Source organism: Acipenser ruthenus, chromosome 45 (genome assembly GCF_902713425.1).
Source record: "Acipenser ruthenus chromosome 45, fAciRut3.2 maternal haplotype, whole genome shotgun sequence".
Classification (NCBI taxonomy): domain Eukaryota; kingdom Metazoa; phylum Chordata; class Actinopteri; order Acipenseriformes; family Acipenseridae; genus Acipenser; species Acipenser ruthenus.
Window position 1 is genome coordinate 7,133,710 of NC_081233.1, and position 19,276 is coordinate 7,152,985.

At 41.7% G+C, this 19,276-nt stretch overlaps 1 protein-coding gene across 5 annotated transcripts in view; it reads right to left on the reverse strand.

The window, feature by feature from the left end:
• Positions 1-19,276, reverse strand: part of LOC117967050 (rho GTPase-activating protein 15-like) — a 51,152-nt gene that overhangs the window by 24,693 nt on the left and 7,183 nt on the right. For 2 of the 5 annotated variants that reach the window (XM_059013217.1, XM_059013214.1), the window contains exons 2-5: positions 14,887-14,996; positions 8,928-9,313; positions 8,091-8,392; positions 3,322-3,564 (exon numbers count right to left, since the gene is read on the reverse strand). In XM_059013217.1, coding sequence (XP_058869200.1) covers positions 3,322-3,564; positions 8,091-8,392; positions 8,928-9,237 — 855 coding nt within the window. In that variant the 5' untranslated portion in view covers positions 9,238-9,313; positions 14,887-14,996. The remainder of the gene's footprint in view (positions 1-3,321; positions 3,565-8,090; positions 8,393-8,927; positions 9,314-14,886; positions 14,997-19,276) is intronic. The other 3 variants (XM_059013216.1, XM_059013218.1, XM_059013215.1) reach the window with 3 other exon arrangements.

Sequence of the window (19,276 nt, forward strand, 5' to 3'; positions counted from 1 at the left end):
ATGAGAATAAGGACTTGGGTGGTATTACAGATTGTTTTGTTTCTAGAATATTGTTGGTGTTTCCATTGGAAATATGAAGCACAAACTTTGACACGAACCAACAATCTTGGTTTCAGATGACTGCTTAATTTGTTTAATTCTGAAACTGAAAAAACAACACTATTTGAATAAATAAATGAGCAGATTGAAATTGAAGGAGTGAAACTGGAAAGATCTAACCAATAAGAAATACAGATCCCTCACCAAAAAATAAAACAAAAACAACATGGAATTGTTGAGAGAGAGAGAGAGAGAGAGAGAGAGAGAGAGAGAGAGAGAGAGAGAGAGAGAGAGAGAGAGAGAGAGAGAGAGAGAGAGAGAGAGCGCTGTATAAATAGGTACTAGAATTTAAACTCAATTCAACTGTTTGACACAATGTTAAAAGACTCATCATGATTCCTTGTTACAACGTAACCTCCCAACTTTGTTAAAACCAGAAAGAACCTACAGAAAATACATACATTGTAACTGTGTTTAGTTACAATTTTAGTAACTATGTTTAATTACAACTGTGGTGAATCTTGTAACATTGTGTCAAACAGTTGAAATTTGCTTCCAACTCTGTTTGATCAATAAAGGTATTTAAAAGGTCGGTTGGGTAGTTTTTTTCAGTGGTATTATGTTATTATATTATCTTAGTTTTATTACGTGCATCATTTTCATCCCAAACGGAACTTCGGAACCGAGTGTTCCGGGCGGTTTTATGAAAAAAGGCAGGTATTTATGGTACGGTATGAATAAAGGTCGGTTCAGACGGGTTTTTCGTCAGAACAATTTATAATAATAATATGTTATTTTAAATAAAACAGCAGTGTCCTGGTATTAAACCCACCACCTTCCGGTCAACAGTCCAGAGCCCTAACCACTGCTCCACACTGCGGGAAAAAAACTACTGCTCATGAATGTATGGCAGCTCATTATCTGTGTTTAGCATGCTGCTTTGCATACGTAAACACCATTAATTCAATGCAAACGAGGCGGCGGCGCTATTCCGCCCCTTTCGTTGTGCAACCGCTAAATCCTAGATTTCCCGCACTGAAACGGGAATAGTAAATATGACGGCGACAGAACTGCGACCCATTATCACGTTTTGCGTATATTAAACGCTTCGTAAATGAGGCCCTTTGTATTGTGATATTTTGTAAACTGGAAGTCGCTAAGAAATAAATAGGTCTGACTTTCCCAGCTGTGAGCTAATACTGCTAGACCACAAACCCCTAGAATTGTACGGCTGTGGTTCAGATCGGACTAGAAGCCATTTACTGTTATACAGGGTTTGTTAAACCCCACCAGATAAAAACAAAAAAAAAAACTAAAAAGACAGAACTGAGAGCAGGACAATAACAGGCCTAATAATACAGACAGAGAAGTGGTGATAGCACCACTCTGAGTAACATTTACAAATCTAAACAAAAGAGGAACTAATTTAATAAGGTTCTTTCCACTTTATAACCATCTCTGGGGACAACTCTTCAGAAATAAATTTGAATTAATTTCACGTTGCATATAAACTGTAGGGAGACTCACTTTACAAGAAAGCTTTTGGTATACTAGACTAGAAATTGAACGCAAGTATTTGAGAAGTCCTGCGTTTTTAAAAGCAGAGAACAACACAGTTTGTAACCTTCTGCCGAATTAACTTTAATTAGCAAAAAACTTTACAATTTTATATTCAAAGTAGAACCGAATGTCTCTGTTAAAACATTCAAGGTTTAAGCTTGAGTTGTTTGTTTCTCATTTTGTAACATTAATGTTGACTTTTATAAAAATTAACTGGAAGGAGGAAAAACCTTGAAAATGTACTCAAAAAATAGCTTTAAACTCTTTTTAGTTCATTTATTTGATAGTTTTAGCTTTTTATAAAAAAAAACTGTAATGTTGTTGGGTGGAACAGCTTTATCAAACCTAAATCTAAAGTTACTATATTCAATTTATTTTTTAAATAAGAATCCTCAATGGTCTTCTTATTACTAAATACAAATAAATATTAAAATACTGGAAACCCCTGTCAACTTTATACAGAAGGAATTTGGTAGCCAACACAGCATCAAATTTCAGCATCAAGATGGGAGAAAATTTGCATCTAAACTATTTTGCATATTGCAATTGTTACAGTATACTGCACACAACTGTAAAAGAAAGCATGGGAGCATACAGTGGCAGAAAGTTCAAATTATACTTCATATACAATACAGAATAGTAGAACATATGATATATTTACTAAGTCAGTTAACACGAGGAGCACAGCATATACCCAGGATAGCATTGCAAGGTGCTCACTATACCACACTACTTGGAAGACATTGAAATGTTTGCCATTGAATTTAAGGTTATATCAGCATTTCTAAATCGTTGCAATATGACTGCAATATCTACAGCTTTGCAAGATCCACTTGACATGAGAAGACACAACAGATACCTACAATACACACCGTGTTCGTTTCCATTAGCACTGAATACAATTTTTTTTTTCCTCAGGGCTTAGAGAGGAAGACTTCAAATGTATGTCATTGTACTTCTAAATAGTAGTGTGTTTTATAGTCCGTTTGAAGTACTTGGTTGTTGATGACAAAACAGGTCAGGATTGTAGGTAGTTCAGTAGTATCAACAGGTGATAATTAGTGTACAGTGAGGGAGGATGGTTTCACTGATGACAAACGCTTGTTTCACCTCTCCTATTTCAAGAGCCTGCAAACCACATGAAACACATTCTCACTCCCTTGCGTGTGCGTGTGCGTGTGCATGAATACCATTTAACAAGACAAATCACTAATACTAATTTTGAAACATCTTTTTTTTCCCAGAAAGCAGGCCAGCCCTGCAGGTGACCGCTTTGAGCTCACCAGACACCTGGCCAGCAGGGTTAGTTGTGTGAAACGGTCCCTGGTGATTTTGCTTCCCGAACTCACAGGGGTTCCCTGAGAAATCCCAAAGTTAAGCAACTGCCAGGATGCTAACTTGTGGACCCCTGACTGTATGACTCACCTTGTTCACCACACAGAAAAGCTACTCAGGAACCCGTTTTAATATTAGTTACCACCTAGACCAGCGGTGTCAAACTGAAGGGCCAGGCAGTGTCTTCTGGCTTTCGTTCCACCCGAGCTCTCAATTACTTCATTGGTCTAATTACTTAAATGATCTGGACACATGTAACACTTCTTTCCAGACCTCACAATGTTTTATAGGTAGTGTAAACCAGAAGACCCTGCGGCCTTGCAGTTTGACACCCCTGACCTAGACATTTAAAGGTTTAAATGTTTGTGGTTTGTCTGCAGTTCTCACCCGGGCCGATGTTCTGTCTCGGGCTTGGCGCGGCGGTTTCCAGGACCGCTCGCGGGTCACGCTGTTCACGTAGAAGCAGCGTCCTGAGGCAGGGTCCATGTGCTGCTCCCAGAGATCCAGGACCTGCAGGGGGCGCTGTGTGGGGCTGGGAGGCAGGGTCTGCATGCGTTTCAACTTCTCCTGGTTACTGTAGAGAGGGGATTCCTGCAGGGAATGGCGCGGGATGTAGGACTGAGTCACCAGCTGAAACGACAACGCCACAGAACAACACACTACAGGCAAGTGGGCAAAGGGTTTTGCCAATATCCGTTTTCAGTGTCGGAAGTGATATCGGTCGCCACTTAAAACGCTTTCTACCATCAGGAGTTACAGAAAGAATATTCAGCAGCTGAAATGACAGACAATCAGAAAGCATAGAATCTATAATAAAACCAGTCAAATAGCAAAGGTTTTGGTTAATATTTCTTTGGAGTTGTAAGAGAGAGAGGCCCTGTTCATAAAAGATTTAACTCAACATGGACTACGGTTATTCATGGCATTGTTCTAGACTGTCTGATTTGTAGGAAAGTGTATGATATCTAAAACCATGGAAAATGTTGAACCCTTTCAATAGAACTTCAGAAGGGTTGAGCAAGAACAGTAACAATAAGCAAGTTCACCAGGCAAAGCATTAAAACACAATGGCTGATACAGCAAATATGTCTTATTTTTGCAGTAGAATTACAGTACGAGGTATTGCATTGACTACAATAGTGTTCATTTGTCAAATTTCGTTTTGTGCAGTACACAGTCTACTACACAGTGATCTTGAGCTGGTTTGACTAATAAACAACAGACACCAAGGAATTGTACTTGAATGCGAGATGAATGCAAATTGAACAGGGTTCTAAAAGGCACACAATGGTCTTTACTAGTTTTTATGTAGTATATTTTCAGAAGTAGTCTCTTTGTCAGTTTACACCCAAACACCATTGCTCTGCATCTCATCTGTCCACATCCTGTGAGTTCAAAACAGGATATCGAGCAATGCTTTTAGACTTTCCGAAATTCAGTTTTAACTTTCACAATATCTTCTGTGTGTGTGTATGTGTGACTCTGCGTATATCCTGTTAACATCAATTGGGGAATTTGGTGCTGTGGTTTTCTATCCCTGCTGGGTTTCCAGTAAGAAACCAGTAGAAGTGGGTTTCTATTCCCAACTCTTGCTAGGATTTTGCATGAAGAGGGTTGTGTTTATTCTCAGTGTTCATTTTTTTTCAGGAGCTCACAATACGGACTAACTGTGCAGCAGGCTAGTGGTAAAAGGGAGATGTTTTGCTGCTTCATGCAAATACACCGAATGCTTCATTGCTATGTCTGACCAGCTGAGACACAGCCTGTATCGAGGGTAGCAGGGAGCATCGAAGAGGGTAAGCAGACAAGCTGGCTGTCAATCATGACTAACACCAGCATCAATCAGAAGAGACATGTAGGAAGCGGCTCAGGTCCTTATGTGTTCAGAAACTATCCGTCTGCGGTTCATTAAATGTTTTTAATGTGTTTTTGTCTCCCCTGTTAAAACTTGTAATAAACCCGATTTGATTTAATATCCAATTCTGACAGCTATGAGATTGCTTTTATATCAGTTCTGTAAATCAAATTCCCACTTTGGTAATTAAACAGTAGGTGAAAACATAGCTGATTGTTCTAGGGTATTAAGGCTGATTGGGAGAGCAGACAGAATTTTCCCTAATGTGAGGCTGAATTGAATTCCAGCTGGATTACATGCCATGCTGAAAACACACCAAGGAGTTCCTACAGTTACCACAAGAGGGCAGCTTTAATTCACTCCTGGCAGCTCAAACTGGATCCTCACATTGCCACGATGGATGAATATAATCTTCCTTACAGTATCAGCTGGAGAACAAGTTATTGTATGAAAAAGAATGCATACAATAACTTGTTTTTCTGTGTTTTTCTTTTTTATAAAAAATGCTAATAAAGTTCTCGTCAAGAGTGGTTGTGATTTTTCTTCACATCAGAGGTTTATCTTACTCAAAATCAAACATGCAGCCTTTTCTGCTAAAACTGAACACACTACAGCAGCTTGAGCAATGCATTAGACCACACCGGCCTGATCACTATCTTTATATCAGTAAGCACTGCTAGCAAAACAAAAGGAAGCTTGATCCAAAGTGGCAGATCACTAGCTGGCACTGGCTCTTACTGCTAAAAGACAGATGTAGCAGCAAAGAATTACCATAAAACATAGCGTGTGAGAAGTTGCGTTATTAAAAGAACCACTAGGAAGAGAATCTGGAGTCGTTACTATGTAATAAACAGTCTCAGCTACACTCCAATCTACCACTTGCAGCTAAATTCTGGGCCAAGCAGTCAACGCACACCGACAAATACAAGGGAATGGCTTTAAAACCAATGAATTCCAGACATGGCTTTATTATGGAAAATAAAATCCTCCCACGTGTGGGATGCAATGATAAACGCGTGCAATGCAACGCTAGTTTGTTGAAGGTCGTGCGAGAGCTGCAGGACACGTGCAAGGCGGTTAGTGCTGCTGCAGGCCAGCTCTGTTAATATCACTTCAAAAAGGGACTGTGCAAAAACGGGAAGTTGACTCACAGTTCAACAAACACATCAGACAAATAGAGGGGATGGTAGATAACAAGATCATTTCATGAACCTTCTGTGCCACGCAGGAAGGGCAAATGTAACTAGCCTTACCCAGCGAGCACCCAGCGTTTCAGATGGAAAAAAAAAAAGTTTGCTGTAATGTGTTTCTTTCAATACTGCACATTTGAGAGCTAGGTAGTGAATAGAAGTTCACGACAAGTAAGATTAATGAAAGTAGGTACAACACTTTACATTGCAATGCTAAAAGCATGACTGTAAAACTCCACATACAAGTACTGTACAGTCCAGTAATCACCGTGTTTACAATAGCGTTTTTATGACTTGTACTATTAAAACTTGCCATGCATAACGCACAAGCCAACTGCATTCTATACTGTACTTCAGCATTTATGAGAACATTTCAATACTGTACCTCAACACTATTTCCTATAAAAAGCAATGTAAGGGCAACACCCTAACTGTAAAACAGACGTAACTTCTAATAGGCCCATGTGGTTTAGAGTGACATCACATGGGGTGAGTTTCTGCAGCTTTGATATGAACCACGTCTTCATAGACTCCTAGGATACTGGATCTGCTATTTCTGTGCTTTCCCATGCTTGACTGTAGTTCGAATTTGCTGGTTTTATGCTGTGGTGGCATTGCCTAGTTCAAAACCCCATGTCAGCTTCTTGTAGGCTCATAAAGATCACAGTGTGGAGAAAAGGCTGCAGATAGAACCAGGCTGCTGTGCTCAGAGGAAGCGTTGTGGGCTGGATTGATACGAATTGTTGGTTATCAGGCTTTCAGTATTGCTCAGGGCAAACAGTCTAAGATAAAAAGGACAGATTTTCTAAGCAGCTTGATAAGAAGGGTAAAGTCTGAATCAATATGTGAAAAGAGGAGTCACTTCCGATGGCATGTTCATTTTGTTTTTTTTCACTTTTCCCTGACATTTATATGATGCTTGCAAAATCGCACGGTTTCTTTTATTATTACTACTCAATTACTCAAACCTATATGATTATATAGCAGTACAGTATATGTTAGATTTCAAAATGTCACAATTTTTTATTTAAGTTTTTCATTATGTATGTAGGATAGCTACAAAGCCGTGTGTAATTCAATATGTTAACGTGACATTATCAGCAGGTTTCATTCGACTTTATGAAGCAAAATGAGTTAATGCTATAGGGTGATGCACAGCTGTATATGACTATGGTGCGGATGCAGACAGGCATCTATAACTAATAAGGTAAATCAGATGAAGCCCCTTGACAGACTTGAAATAAAGAAACATTTGGGATTAAGTTGGGAATGTTTGTAACCAAATAGTCATTTATTTGTAAATGACTATTTATGTATAAGATTATGTAGCTTTTAATAGTATATCCCATCAGTCCCTGCTTGTATAATTGTACTGCGTTATGTTTCCTAGCTATGTATCTATTTTATAATGCATGCATGTTTGTTTTTTTCAAAGTTATGGCAGGGCAACTTAAACTCCATAGAGTTTACATAAAGTGTTTTAAAACTTCTAAAAAATTTACATTTAAAAAATCATCAATACAAGGGGATATGGAAACGACAGTAGAAATACTGAGAAATAAATTCACCTGCACTGTACAGGAATAAATTAGCCTGCATCTGACCTGCATATTTGACAACGGTTAAAGGTTTAGCAACTTGTCTGATGTCTAAAGATTAATTCTAAAATGGATAAACACCAATTAAGAAAGTAAATGACTCATGCTGCATTTCTACAGCAGTACCTTCACTAGCCACTAGGAGCGCTTGGGCACAACGGCTGGAAAACTCCCTGCCCCAATTCAATAAAAAGCACATTGTTGCAGGTTTGATCAACCAAGAGCTTGTGACCCGAATCCAATCCTAATCCCTGCTTTAAAGCTTAAAGCAGCAAAAAGGTCTCGAGACCAGCAGTCCTGCGCTTCTGTGTGGAACCCAGGGCATTACAGGAAGCGCAAGCGACAGCACATGTTTTATTCAGATCCTTCCGTGCAAAGATTCAGAATTTAAAAACTTGAGAAAATACTTGCTAAATTGTGTAATCCCCAGTGTTCTGTGTGAAGTAACAGAGAGGGTTTAAACAGAATTGCAGCTAACAAAATAGGTCAATTTTGCAAAACATGCAGCGTTACCTCCAGGATGTGTTTCTGTGATGGTTCTTCATTTAGAATATCTCCCTGAGAGTAGGACTTCTGCTTGGGCTGGCAGGGCCCCTGTTCCGTCACCTCCCGGTAGGGGTTCTGGGGCAGCACGCTGGAGCTCCTGCTGCGGGTTATGGGGGCATCGCTTCTTGAGGGGAGCAGCAGGAAGGAGCTCCCCTGGTGCCCCGTGTGGGGGTCTTGAAGGGGCAGGGTGGGGAAGCGAGCCCCACCACCGCTACGGAACGTGCTGTTGGAGTTCAGATCCTCCATGGAACGGCAGAATGCTTTAGAACCTGAACGGGGCGAGGAGGAGGAGCAACATTCCAATTAGAATTTCAGGGTGCTTTCACTTCCAGTGTCTTTATAGGAGTTAAGAGCCAGCACCTTTACTAGATGGGACTGGCTCTTCTATAGGTGCTTTGCCAGATCTAGCCTAGGTTACACAGATACAGCAGCTCCTGAACTCAGATGAAACACCTGAATTCAGACTTGCACAGACTAATGCGAGCACCATCTTTATACAAACAGAATGTGGTTCGGCATCATGCTATGCCATGAATAGCAACTTGGGGCTCAAGTTAAATGGATACAAAGTAGCAAAAATGATCTAAAATGAGCACAAGTGGGCACACCCAGGATTCAACACAGACGATAAAATAATGTGGCAATAGACAAAGAATTTTTGCAAATAAAGAACCTTTGCCGATCTGTTAAAGGTGAAAAATAAATAGTAAATATTTCACTTTATGACCAAATTTCCATCTAACAGACCCCAGCCTTCTGATTACTCTTCATTGACTCCCATGATATTGTATACGGCACCCTCACCTGTGCAGTGGCTCTGTGAGCAGGGGGAGAGGGTAGTGCGTGGCACCAGTTTGACCGTGGAAGCCACCTCAGTCACGTAGGTAGCAGGCACATAGAAGGGCTTCGCTTTGGGGGGGTCCCCCAGGCGTCGCACCTGCCACCAGTCCTCAGTGGATTTGCACAGGAGCACAAAACGCTCGCCCTCGCGGATCGACACCATCTTGCCGTCCGTGGCGCGGTACTCGTAGTCATACTGAGCCTCCACCAGCACGCTGCTGCCCCTGGAGCCCGCTGGGGGGACTGCAGCCTTCCGCCAACTGCCTGACAACATCTCAGAGCCGGGCAGGGAGGGAGGAGCGGCCAGAGAGGCTCACACACAGCAAGCAGGATCCGTCCACCGGCGTACACTGAGAGAGAGGGAGGGAGGGAGAGGGAGAAGAGAGAGAGAGCGAGAGAGAGGGGAGAGGAGAGGAGAGGGAGGGGGGGAGGTTGAGAAAGGAGAGGAGGAAGAGAGAGAGAGAGAGGGGAAGAGGGGAGAGAGAGAGAGAGAGAGGAGAGAGAGAGGGAGGGAGAGGGAGGAGAGAGAGAGCGAGAGAGAGGGGAGAGAGAGAGGGAGGGAGAGGGAGGAGAGAGAGAGAGCGAGAGAGAGGGGAGAGGAGAGGAGAGGGAGAGGGAGAGGGAGAAAGGATAGGAGAGGAGGAAGAAGAGAGAGAGAGAGAGAGAGGGGAAGAGGGAGAGGGAGAGAGAGAGAGAGAGAGCGCGAGAGAGGGGGGAAGAGAGAGAGCGAGAGAGGGGAGAGGAGAGGGAGAGGGAGAGGGGAGAGGAGAGGGAGAGGGAGAGGGGAGAGGAGGAAGAGAGAGAGAGAGAGGGGAAGAGAGGGAGAGGGAGAGAGAGAGAGAGAGAGAGAGAGAGAGAGGGGGAAGATAGAGAGCGAGAGAGGGAGAAAGGAGAGGCAGAGGGAGAGAGAGAGAGGGAGGGAGGGAGAGGGAGAAGAGAGAGCGAGAAAGGAGAGGAGGAAGAGAGAGAGAGCGCGAGAGAGGGAGAAAGGAGAGGAGGAAGAGAGAGAGAGCGCGAGAGAGGGAGAAAGGAGAGGAGGAAGAGAGAGAGAGAGAGAGCGCGAGAGAGGGAGAAAGGAGAGGAGGAAGAGAGAGAGAGAGAGAGCGCGAGAGAGAGAGAGCGAGAGAGCGAGAGAGAGAGAGAGCGAGAGAGCGAGAGAGAGAGAGCGAGAGAGCGAGAGAGCGAGAGAGAGAGAGCGAGAGAGAGAGAGAGAGAGAGAGAGAGAGATTACAATTCAAACAGAGAATAACCTGAGACTGTTTACAAGCCCCTAAAATTAAATGTTTGATTTGTTTATTTCTGGTTTGGTGGTTTTATTGGGCGTTTCCTTTCTGAAATAAAATTGTTCTAATGATGATCTGGAGTAAATAGCCATGTTTCATACAGTTGAAACACACTGAAGAACTTACGAAACCAGACATTTAATTTGTGGTCTTGTGGGTAGTATTTTTTTGTTATTCATTTTAGAATTGTGAATTTTATTTATTTTTCTCCTTTGACACAAACTGTGCTAATGACGAATAGGAGTAAATACTGTAGCTTTGAGAACTTTGCCTATTATATACTAGCACTGTGATATGCTATTAACATAACAGATAAAACACAATTATAAATATGTTTGATCTCTTACCTGGGATGTTTTTTGCTCACTCAACCTGCCCTGACAATTCTTTACTAACCATTCTCCACACTGAAGTCTAGAACCAGCTTTGACCTAGATTTAGTTGTCCTGGGGCTTTTTTTTGTTGGTAAAATTGATTTCTCATGACCTCAAAAGTACAAGAATCTCACCATCGGTCTAAGGCTGCCTATCGCATAGCCAATGAACCACAAGCTTCCAAACTATACAGCTGAGCTCTCTTGCAAAAGAAAAATAACCAAGCAGGCATCATAATGACAGCAAGGCAACTAGACCAGACATGGGAAATATTCACTGAGAAAAAGAGAGAGAGAGAGAGAGAGAGAGAGAGAGAGAGAGGTTCTTCTTGTTGGCTCTACCTGTAATTGGGTCAGATGCACACACACACACACACACACAGCGAGACAGCAATTACGTGCGTCCCTTTTAAAAACAGAATGGCCAGTGACAAAATTAGATCATCCCAATGTGCGTTAGTGTGAGTGAGGGACTAGAGAGAGCAACCAAGATCCGTCTTAAATAGGAAATAAATTAGTCTATTTCAGGAAGGGCACAGTTGTGTAAAAATGTGCATTCATTTTAGAGTTCTACAGTTTACTAGCTGGAGTACCTGGCGTTGCCTGGGGAAATTCAATATTTCGTGCATGACAAATTGGGGAACGGTTTCCTATAAGTTACCGATCTTGGGTGTCGCACAATGCGCTCGGACCCCTTTCCCTTTTTAAAAAATTATTTACATTTGTTTAATACTGTTTAATTGTTCTATTTCTACAAACTAGCTTATTATCTTAGTTTTTCTAAAACCACATTCTTTTTAAAACTCTGTGTGTGTGTGTGTGTGTGTGTGTGTGTGTGTGTGTGTGCATGTCTGTGTATCTACCCGTCAGTGTGTCTGTCTGTGTGTCTGTGTATCAATGTAGTGCTTTTTTCTTTTGTAAAACCACACTCCGACGTGTTGCTGTGGATGTCAGCCAATTCTGGTATATTTTAACCGAAGACCGGAAATCTTTGACTGAACTCAACGACTTGTACGAAACAATAACTGCCAGCGGTGTAGAATTAACAAACCGTGCTCTTTCCTTCAGGCTTTTTATTAATTTAACTTCCCAAAAGCGCTAGACAGTGTTCAACACCAAAACACTGCACAAGCGACCTTCACTAGTTTGAAAGCACAGATATCAATCACACAGAGTTATTTCTTCACTGTAACACAGTTAGTTAACATGCCAATCAAACTGGAAATACTGCACTGCAAAACTCTAAGAAAGGAAAAAAACCGAAATATCTTTAGAGCAAGAAAAGGGGGCAGCTGGCTGTAATACTTGTAATGGTACATTTTGCACAGTAATTCCAATTTGATTATACTAAACATTTACTATGGTTTACAAGGCTGGCAATAATCAATTATCTTGACTCATGTTTTTACTCGTATTAAATCACAGTCTTCTCCCTGGTTTATCTTCTGTTTGTTTGTTGGCTTATTAAAATAAATCCCTGCCATGGCACGCTCCCAATAGAGGGGGCTGAATTAAAGCAATTTGCTGATGCTCAACGCAAATGGAATGGCTAAAGAACGGGGGTGTTACAAATAATCTGTTTTGTGGTTTGCTATTGTCCTGACTTATGGGTCTGCAGATCACTGACCGACGGTAGAAAGGGGACATTTTTTTAAAATCTAAAAATGTGCAGTAACTGTAGAAAATGGTTGTATGGCTCTCATGTGGGAGTATCTTTCTTTTAATCTTTATTTTAAATGTTATAGAATAACAAAATGCATATAAAAAAAAGTCAATTTATTGATGCCCATTTTATTTCCATGCAACTTCAAATCTGTTCCGCGAGAGAGAGAGGCGGCGACTCTTTTTAGCTACAAGGTCTATTCACAACAGACACGATGGGACAAGCTAAAAAGTGTAGTATGACACACCGTGCCACGACAAAAAAAAATAAAACATGTAGTTTTGATACAAACCATTCACATAACTAGAATATCACGGTCATCGATTTCTACACTTCACATGTCCTTGTACTAAGCTCCAATACCCATTGCTATGATTTGATACCATGTACACCACAGTAAACCTTTATAAGACAAGAGAAGGGAAATTGAGTTCAAGCCTTGTAGAGCAGCTCCTTTAAGAAATACTCCTATCACAGGGCATAAGCCAGCACATTAAAAAGGTCCTGTAACAGAAACGGATTCACCAAGAACAAAGAAAACAGTGTTTAACACTATTCCCTATTCAGTATCTACTGCAGTGCCACCCAGCACCAAGCTTGCCGTTTATATAACGACCACACAAAAGAACAAATCGCACTTCTCAGATAATTCATGAAAGCTGTAATTAGCTGGTTACGATGGCTTGGTTGAGTTAGTGCCATGGCTACTCGCTATGCATTGATCCAAAATGCGAGCAACAGGTCTGCAAAACTAATCCAGAGTGCATGGGTAGAAACTAGATATTCAATATAAAACAGATCTCCAGTATGCTGTGCTCTAGTAATCATGCCTCAAGCCTGCCCTGGACTGGACTGGAGGGAGCACCCTTTCTCTTAGGGGGTGAGGGAGCAGTTCAGTCTCCATGCCTCAAGCCTGCCCTGGACTGGAGGGAGCACCCTTTCTCTTAGGGGGTGAGGGAGGGAGCAGTTCAGTCTCCATGCCTCAAGCCAGCCCTGGACTGGAGGGAGCACCCTTTCTCTTAGGGGGTGAGGGAGGGAGCAGTTCAGTCTCCATGCCTCAAGCTTGCCCTGGACTGGAGGGAGCACCGTTTCTCTTAGGGGGCGAGGGAGCAGTTCAGTCTCCATACCTCAAGCCTGCCCTGGACTGCAGGGAGCACCCTTTCTCTTAGGGGGTGAGGGAGCAGTTCAGTCTCCATGCCTCAAACCTGCCCTGGACTGGAGGGAGCACCCTTTCTCTTAGGGGGTGAGGGAGTAGTTCAGTCTCCATGCCTAAAGCCTGCCCTGGACTGCAGGGAGCACCCTTTCTCTTAGGGGGTGAGCGGGTAGTGTTAACACCTTGAGGTCCTGCCAGGACTGAAAGTGTTAAAGCTGCAGGGAGAACAAAAGAACACGCAGCGAGCAGACAGAGAGAGAAGGTTCGACTTCCTGCCACAGGAAATAACCTCCAGAACGTCACACCACAGCGCTAACCGAACTATCCTCGCTGTCTCACCAAACGCAACAAGACCATGCAAGCTCACAATTTCCACTTGTCACCTTTTCCTTTTAAATATCCGTTTCGAATCAGTAAGAGCCGCTTCGGATCTAATTACATATTCACCAACCCCCCTTGCTATTTTTGAGTGGTTCTTTACCTGGCTTCAAGCTGCATACAGAACCAGCTTCTTCATTCCATTGAAATCATGTGACTTCACAACTTTGTCACATGGTTTTATGGAGTGAGGAAAGCTGTTCAGTCACTTAGGATTCTCCAGACAAGCTCAAAGCCAGATAAAAGGGAAAGTTTAGAGAAAAATGGCAACACCGCAATATTGGACCAACAGAACCACTGGCAGTAGGTTTCAAGGCAGCAGGAAGATTGTGTCCTGCAGCCATTAACTACCTTTTGGGGATGTAAACAAACAAACTAGTCAGCTAACAACGTCTGGGTTCTGATGAAGCAGAGTTATCACAGTATCTCCACACGGTGTAGGTTTGTCTGCTGTGGAGCCCATTGTTTCCACAGCTCAGGCCACACAGAAAAGAGTTCCTGTTGAGATAGTGTGGGTGATGTAACTCAGCGTCAGCAGACAACACAAGGGGGACTGCAGAGAGTGGAGAGAGTGACACTCCCAGAACTAACCTCTTGACTGCTGGTGCAATGCTGAGGCTTGCACACAAAACTGCACCCTTTCTGGAAAAACACATTGGGCTCCAATTTGCAAACCAGCAACTAGCAAGAGCAGTATCACAAAAACGTTGATGACCACAATGTTTAATCGCCAGTAGGTACAGAATAGTATTTAATAAGAAATGGCAGTGAAGGGATGAAGACCTAGATGTCATTAGGTAATGAAAGAAGTTATTATGGTAAAGTCTTTTATAATGTATGTGGGAAAAAATGTCTTGTGCACTCAAGATGCAAGTTTAACATTTGAAAATTCCAATAATTTAGGCTTAATAATCTTAACGCATAGCCCCACAATGAACACGCTGCATGACGTATCAAGATAGTTTTCACCAATAAGCACGGACTCTGTCACATTTCATTAATTCAGCGAAAATCATTTCTCCTCCAGCTAGTAAAACATGCAAAAATAAAAAATTAAAAAAACCACCACCCACCATCTTCCACTGGCAACTCACTGCAATCCCCAAGGCCAGTCAACCCAACCAGAAGAGACTAAAACAACCATCTGTCATTGCGTCCCTCCTGGCCAAGAGTCTCCGGATTCCTGAAACAGAGCATGAAACAGGAAATCAACACATTGAACCAGACTCGGCTCACATGCACTAAACAAGCCAGGATTTGAGCCAGTTGGTGTTCTGCAGCTCTAATAATTCAATATTATAGCGCAAGTACAGTAAATTACATTTGTATGGTGTTTCAAGTCTTTCCGCGTGATTCTCATTAAATATTAGACTCATGGAAATTTGGCGTATCTCTGAGCAATATTGTAGAATGAGCCCAGTGTATATAAAAAAAAATAATGACCACCAGTAGTCCGCGCCTGTATTTTCTTCCACCCGGAAACAGTGAGTTTGTTAGATATTTTTCATTGCAAATGTTTAACAAACTCACTGTTTCAGGGGGTGGGCAGAATTATTGGTGCGCGTCTCTGTGGTCATTTTTTACAGGTCTCGTTACAGGAATTCTGCCTTGCTTAAAGTTTCAAGAGGAAGTGGCTTCAAATCTTATTTTAATTGCCTTTTGTATTCTCCTTCCTGTTTTATGGTGTTTGCAATGGTTCTGGGTTCAATGTTCAACGACAGTGCAACCTTCCAACTGTCAGCCCCTCCTATTGTACTCTCTCTGTCTATATACACAGAGTAGCAGAGCTGAAAAGTCATTGTCATATGGAATCCGGAATGGAATGGAATCCGGAATGGAATGGAATCCGGAAGGCTACGACATCCTGGCACTAAAACTTTCCAGACAAGCTCAAAAGTAACTAAAAGCCAGGTGCAAGCCAGGGGATCAATTAACCGAAACTATTCAGCAGGTATTCCTTGAAAGCACTGCTCAGCGCTGTTTTAAGACTTGGTCTTTGGCTTGGCTCTCTCAGCTGGCAGGGTAGCTCAGCTCTGATATGTGATTGTGTCAGTGCAGTCGCCCCCCACTGGGGGCTTGGGTCAGCTCTGTGGCGAATCAGCACCCCTGTTGAGAGACTAAGCTGGGATTTACAGCCATGACCTCCCCCAGCACAGGGTCAGGCTCCACGAGACACATCCACTCCAGTTTAGTGAATTCAGTTCTGCCAATTCTTTTGCACTAAAAGTTGCAGATTGATCACCTAATCAATCAATCTATACTGCAGCAAAATGTTCTACCTTGTTACAGCACTAGCCTCGATGGCATTGCAGTGGTTTGACGCTATGATAGCACAAGCTAGGATGATGCCACTGGTGTTCTAGCAAGAATTATAGAGTTGATGGTAGAAAGCCATGCACACTGATGGTAATTCACTGTAGTATCACAGTAGTTTATCAGTAGCAGACGGCAGCGTCATCCATAACTCTCAAACACTCAATATTGCTTAAGGTAAAATAAATTTAAATTCAGGTGAATAGAATTAGAAGTCTTTCAAGGAAACGATTGCCATTCAATTGAAGTTTCTTTATCTAAATACAGATCGACAGTGTGCTTTAGTATCAGGGTCGCTGTCATATTTATTATTTGTTCCAAATTCACTGGCATTATTAAAGGAGGTATGCATGGGTACAACAGTATAAATGATGCAGAAACAAACGTGTGGATTTATAAAGAACTCCGTACTATAACTATTGAGGTATACATGTTTATAACATCTTAATTGAACAAATGTATTAATAATCAATCTCTGTACTTAATAAGTAAATACGATTATTAAATTATAATCCATAAATATGCAGTTCCGTTCGCTTTGTAAATCTCCTGTGCAGTTTTAAAAGAAAGGTGTTATAGGGATCTTTTTTTAAAATTAAAAAGATATTAGGCATACTGGTACCATACCAATGCTAAAGTTTCATAACATTTCAGGTAGTCTTGCACTTCCTTGGTCACCTTGGAAACGGAAAGTTAACCAATGAGTTGCTTCCGCTAATGACCGACGTGCTTTGACCACCGAAGAGACTGCCCGAGGCGAAATGACCTCAGAAGTGAAAACATTACCTACAAGCCAGCAAGGGACCGAGATCTTTCTTCAACCTAGCAGGAACCGCACATTTCGAAATGAAAAACACAGTACACAGCGAACGAAAGAGCACACGAGTTACGCAATCACGAGCTGCTGCAACCCCTTTAAGAGATTTCAGATTACTAAATTGCTCCCAATATTTCATCTAACCACTTTTAGTGGAAAGGGGGTGATTCGTTTACTGTAAGCGAGCTCCCTGAAGAAGCCTTTGGCAGCAGGAAGCCTGGATCTGAGCTCTGAAATTGCCCAGTGTTTCAGCTCTGTGCTTGGCGCTTTCCATTTCAATTTCCATTCAATTTGTTCCTAAGAGCGGCATTAGTCACTGGATGGCAGTAGCAGATGGCACCAATTTGCCAGGAAAGGGACTTGTTTTGAAGTGGGGATTTGAATCGGTGCCTAGTCCTGAGCAGTAGAGCTCTGTGGCACAGGCTGACGAGCCCAGGATAAGAAACGCTCCTAAGCCATTAATCTACAACTCAACACACAAAGAAGATCCCAGCCTCTTGGCTTGATCAGTTCTGAACAGCATTCAATATTTTTCCCATTGCTAATAATATGGCTGCCTTATGCAATTACAAAAAAATGTTTATATAATATATATATATATATATATATATATATATATATATATATATATATATATATATATATATATATATATATATATATATATATATATATATATATATAATGAAGAAAGGAGAGGAAGACTTCTGTACAGTAGAACATATCTCATTACTTTCAGCCAGGATATCATTCAAATGCTATACTCAGCAATTGAAGGACTGGCTCAATAGCAATAAAAATAACATACAGCACTAGTTAATCTTCCAGTCAGGGGTTTAATTAACAGGTCTATATTTAAAGGCTGCAGGGTGATGTATGTGTTGTTTATACACTAAAATCAAGGGAAATGTGTCCCTTCAGCTTTAAAAATTTATAATTTGCAATGTTACCGCAGGACAAACATTCAGAAATGTGGATAAACACTGCTTGAAAATGTATTTGTATCTGGTCACGTCCCTGAATTTTTAAATGATTGTAGCAAAAACTATAATGTGCAATTGAAAACCAATGCATAAAATGGCACATGTTCTATTGTATAACCAAGCATCAGTTCTAATACATTCCCCACTAGTACAAATAGCAATACAGAGTATGTGTGACATACTGGTGCTGTATGTACTGCACAGAAAGACATGCACCAAGTTGCATCACAATTAGCTCAAGATATCTTTAAAACTATCAGTATGTTGATTATATATAAATATTAGAAGGAGCGCACACACATAAAACAATGGATGCAAAGCAAATAAGCAAATTTGCACAAGTAGGTTTGCATAGGATTTGATGCACATGAACAGAAACAGAATGTGGCAAAGTCATTTCTGCAAATATACCGTATGGTAGTTCAATTAAAGGCGAAACAACTTCTATAGAAAATATTTCATTTTTGTGCCTCACTTTGCTATTGCGATCACTGCATTAAATACCAGTGATCTCAATAGCAAACTCCAAAGCTCCTTACCTTTGCACCTTCAAGGCAAACCTGGTTATGCATTCTTAAAAGCTTCATAAAGAATGTATGTCTATGTAAAACACTCCGGTCAACAGGTGATTTATGAGAGAGGGGCAGGGCACTACAGTGGTCCCCCTGCTGTGTTTTAAAATCTCCTGCCTACATGGAACCCAGAAGAACCAATGACATCTCTGCATGTCAGCCAGAGCCAATCACAAACAGCTGCATGTCAGCCAGAGCCAATCACAAACAGGTAAACTAAGGGTTAGTGGCGGTCGGGCCGAGCAATTGGTGGTCTCCTACAAACTTGACCTTAGCAACAGTACAGTAGTCCAGATAGTAGTGGAGGGTACTGCATCATGCCTAGACTACGAGAGAGAGAGAGAGAGAGAGAGAGAGAGAGAGAGAGAGAGAGAGAGAGAGAGAGAGAGAGAGAGAGAGAGAGAGAGAGAGAGAGAGAGAGAGAGAGAGAGAGAGAGAGAGAGAGAGAGAGAGAGGAGGATGTGGCAGGGCATGTGATTTTGTGCTGGTTCAGCGAATGCCACACGAGTCAAGCAGGCTGGCAGTCAGAGGATAGTAGAAACACAATGTAGGTCTAATATAATTTTATAATATGATATAATTGTGTTGATAGAAACAGCATTAATGGGCCCAAGACAAGAATATGATATACAGACCTCATATGCCATCTATTTCCCATAGTGTCCCATGGTTTGCCATGTTTTACCATGCCTCTCTCGGCTTTACAATGCTTACCGACGCTTTGCCATGCTGTCACTAATCTTTGCTACACTTCCTTAATGTTTAATAAAAGCAATAT